The sequence below is a fragment of the Panulirus ornatus genome, chromosome 21 (assembly GCF_036320965.1).
Source record: "Panulirus ornatus isolate Po-2019 chromosome 21, ASM3632096v1, whole genome shotgun sequence".
NCBI lineage: Eukaryota > Metazoa > Arthropoda > Malacostraca > Decapoda > Palinuridae > Panulirus > Panulirus ornatus.
The window spans coordinates 11,683,174-11,686,381 of record NC_092244.1 but is presented as its reverse complement, the minus strand read 5'-3'; the positions used below and the strand labels follow the sequence as shown (position 1 = coordinate 11,686,381).

The 3,208-nt window shown below is 36.2% G+C and overlaps 1 protein-coding gene across 1 annotated transcript; it reads right to left on the bottom strand.

Annotated features, from left to right (window-relative positions):
• Nucleotides 1-2,470: 2,470 nt before the first annotated feature.
• Nucleotides 2,471-3,208, bottom strand: LOC139756452 (m7GpppN-mRNA hydrolase-like). Its single transcript, XM_071675908.1, has one exon. The coding sequence runs from the start codon at nucleotides 3,206-3,208 to the stop codon at nucleotides 2,471-2,473; it is 738 nt and encodes a 245-aa protein (XP_071532009.1).

The following is a 3,208-nucleotide window of genomic DNA, read 5'->3' as shown; positions in this document are numbered from 1 at the left end:
GTAGTGAAGATAAAAAGGTGTAGTGAAGTTAAAAAGGTGTAGTGAAGATAAAAATGTGTAGTGAAGATAAAAAGGTGTAGTGAAGATAAAAAGGTGTAGTGAAGATAAAAAGGTGTAGTGAAGATTAAAAGGTGTAGTGAAGATAAAAAGGTGTAGTGAACATAAAAAGGTATAGTGCAAATAAAAGTGCAATATAAACCAGGTTGTTGGGAACAGAATGGCATACAGATAATAAGGGTGTAGTGAAGACGTAAGTGAAAATTTGTTTGTAGAAGGGAACTGAAACGATGTGGTATACCGGGGTCGACGTGCTGCCAAGGGATTGAACCAGGGCATGTGAAGCGTCCGGGGTAAACCATGGAAAGTTCTGTAGGGCCTGGATGTGGAAAGGGAGCTGTGGTTTCGGTGCATTATTACATGATAGCTAGAGACTGAGTGTGAACGAATGTGGCCTTTGTTGTCTTTTCATAGTGCTACCTCGCGCACATGAGGGGGGAGGGGGTTTTCATTTTCATGTGTGACGGGTTGGCGACGGGAATGAATAAGGACAGACAGTATGAATTATGTACATTTGTATGTATGTATATGTCTGTGTGTGTATATGTATGTATACGTTGAGATGTATAGGTATGTATATGTGCGGTGTGGACGTGTATGTATATGCATGTGTATGTGGGTGGGTTGGGCCATTCTTTCGTCTGTTTTCTTGCGCTTCCTCGCTAACACGGGAGAAAGCGACAAAGTATAATTAAAAAAAATTATATATATATATATATATATATATGTATATATATATATATATATATATATATATATATATATATATATATTATCCCTGGGGATAGGGGAGAAAGAATACTTCCCACGTATTCCCTGCGTGTCGTAGAAGGCGACTAAAAGGGAAGGGAGCGGGGGGGCTGGAAATCCTCCCCTCTCGTTTTTTTTTTTTTTTCTTTTTTTTAATTTTCCAAAAGAAGGAACAGAGAAGAGGGCCAGGTGAGGATATTTCCTCAAAGGCCCAGTCCTCTGTTCTTAACGCTACCTCGCTGTCGCGGGAAATGGCGGATAGTATGAAAAAAAAAAAAAAAAAAAAATATATATATATATATATATATATATATATATATATATATATATATATCCCTGGGGATAGGGGAGAAAGAATACTTCCCACGTATTCCCTGCGTGGCGTAGAAGGCGACTGATTGGGGAGGGAGTAGGTGGCTGGAAATCCTCCCCTCTCGTTTCTAATTCTCCAAAAGAAGGAATAGAGAAGGGGGCCAAGAAAGGATTTCCCTCAAAGGCTCAGTCCTCTGTTCTTAACGCTACCTCGTTAACGCGGGAAATGGCGAATAGTATGAAAAAAAAAAAAAATATATATATATATATATATATATATATATATATATATATATATATATATATATATATATATATATAAAAGGCGACTAAAAGGGAAGGGAGCGGGGGGCTGGAAATCCTCCCCTCTCGTTTTTTAATTTTCCAAAAGAAGGAACAGAGAAGGGAGCCAAGTGAGGATATTCTCTCAAGGGCTCAGTCTTCTGTTCTTAACGCTACCTCGCCAACGCGGGAAATGGCGAATAGTATTAAAAAAAAAAAAAAAAAAATATATATATATATAATATATATATATATATATATATATATATATATATATATATATATATATATATATAATATATATATATTTTTTTCATACTATTCGCCATTTCCCGCGATAGCGAGGTAGCGTTAAGAACAGAGGACTGGGCCTTTCAGGGAATACCCTCACCTGGCCCCCTTCTCTGTTCCTTCTTTTGGAAAAAAAAAAAAAACAATATATATATATAATACAATATAAATATATATATATATATATATATATATATATATATATATATATATATATATATATATATACATATATAATATATATATAATACAATATATATATATATATATATATATATATATATATATATATATATATACATATATATATATATATATATATATATATATATATATATATATATATATTTTTTTTTTTGTCGCTGTCTCCCGCGTTTGCGAGGTAGCGCAAGGAAACAGACGAAAGAAATGGCCCAACCTACCCCCATACACATGCATATATATTTATATATATATATATATATATATATATATATATATATATATATATATATATATATATATGTGGGTGTGTGTGTGTAATCTTGATATATTGATAATCATGGTAATAAAAATAATAAGAATGATAAAGTGAACATCTTTCTCCTAAAAAGTAAAGTTTTTTTCTCCTAAAAAGTAAGGTTCCGATGAAAGTAATTAAGAAGTACGAAAGTTTCAAGGGACAGGTATTTTGATTTTTTGTTTACAGAGAAATCAAAATGGTGTCCTTTTATGAAATCATTTCATCACTGGCCATTCGTGTCGTGGGTGGGGTTGGTTGGTTGGTTGGCGACGTTTCTCAAACTCTGGTGATGTGCCTTCGCACCCAACACTGGATATCCTTAATGAATGGTACGGCAATAAAGAACTTGCCTGAGGAACCGTGTTGCCCTTTATAACGCCAGTCATTTTTGTGAGTTGGGAGTTCGTTCAAGGGGAACCACCTCAGCTGTTTTATTTCCCATTTGCTGTCTGGGGTAAACTTGGTGTCAAGAGGGACTCCTGGTATGATGTAAAGCCGCACAGGTTGAGGTCCTATTTGTCTTTCCAAATAATGATTTACGTCCAGTTTAGAAGAAATATCGAAACCAGTTTCCTCCAAGACCTCTCGTACAGCGCAGTCCTCAGGGGATTCCCCATCTTCAATTTTGCCTTTTGGAAAGCCCCATTTTCTATAATTTTGTTCCTGGGCTAGGAGGACTTGGGAATGGTCATCACTGATCATTATGGCGCCATATGTAGGTATGCGGGCTTTATAATCCTTGTAGTATGATATATGGCTATGGAGATCACCAGGGGGTGGGGATATCTGTGGGTGACGTACAAGTTGTTCTGCAAATGAGAAGAGGTCTATGCTCTTGTTGTGCCGGGATTTTGCACACTCATCAATGTAATACCAACGTGCCAGCTGGAGACGGCAGCAAAATCGGTACACATCCTTTAGCTCGGATTCTGGTGCATCCCGGAAGAATCGGACATAGACATCGTCCATCACCTCCTCGGGGATGACCACTTTAGGTCGTTTGAATTCTGCCAT

What these genes read in the sequence shown, in the direction of transcription:
- LOC139756452 (XM_071675908.1), bottom strand. Translation starts at nt 3,208, where the DNA reads ATGGCAGAATTCAAACGACCTAAAGTGGTCATCCCCGAGGAGGTGATG.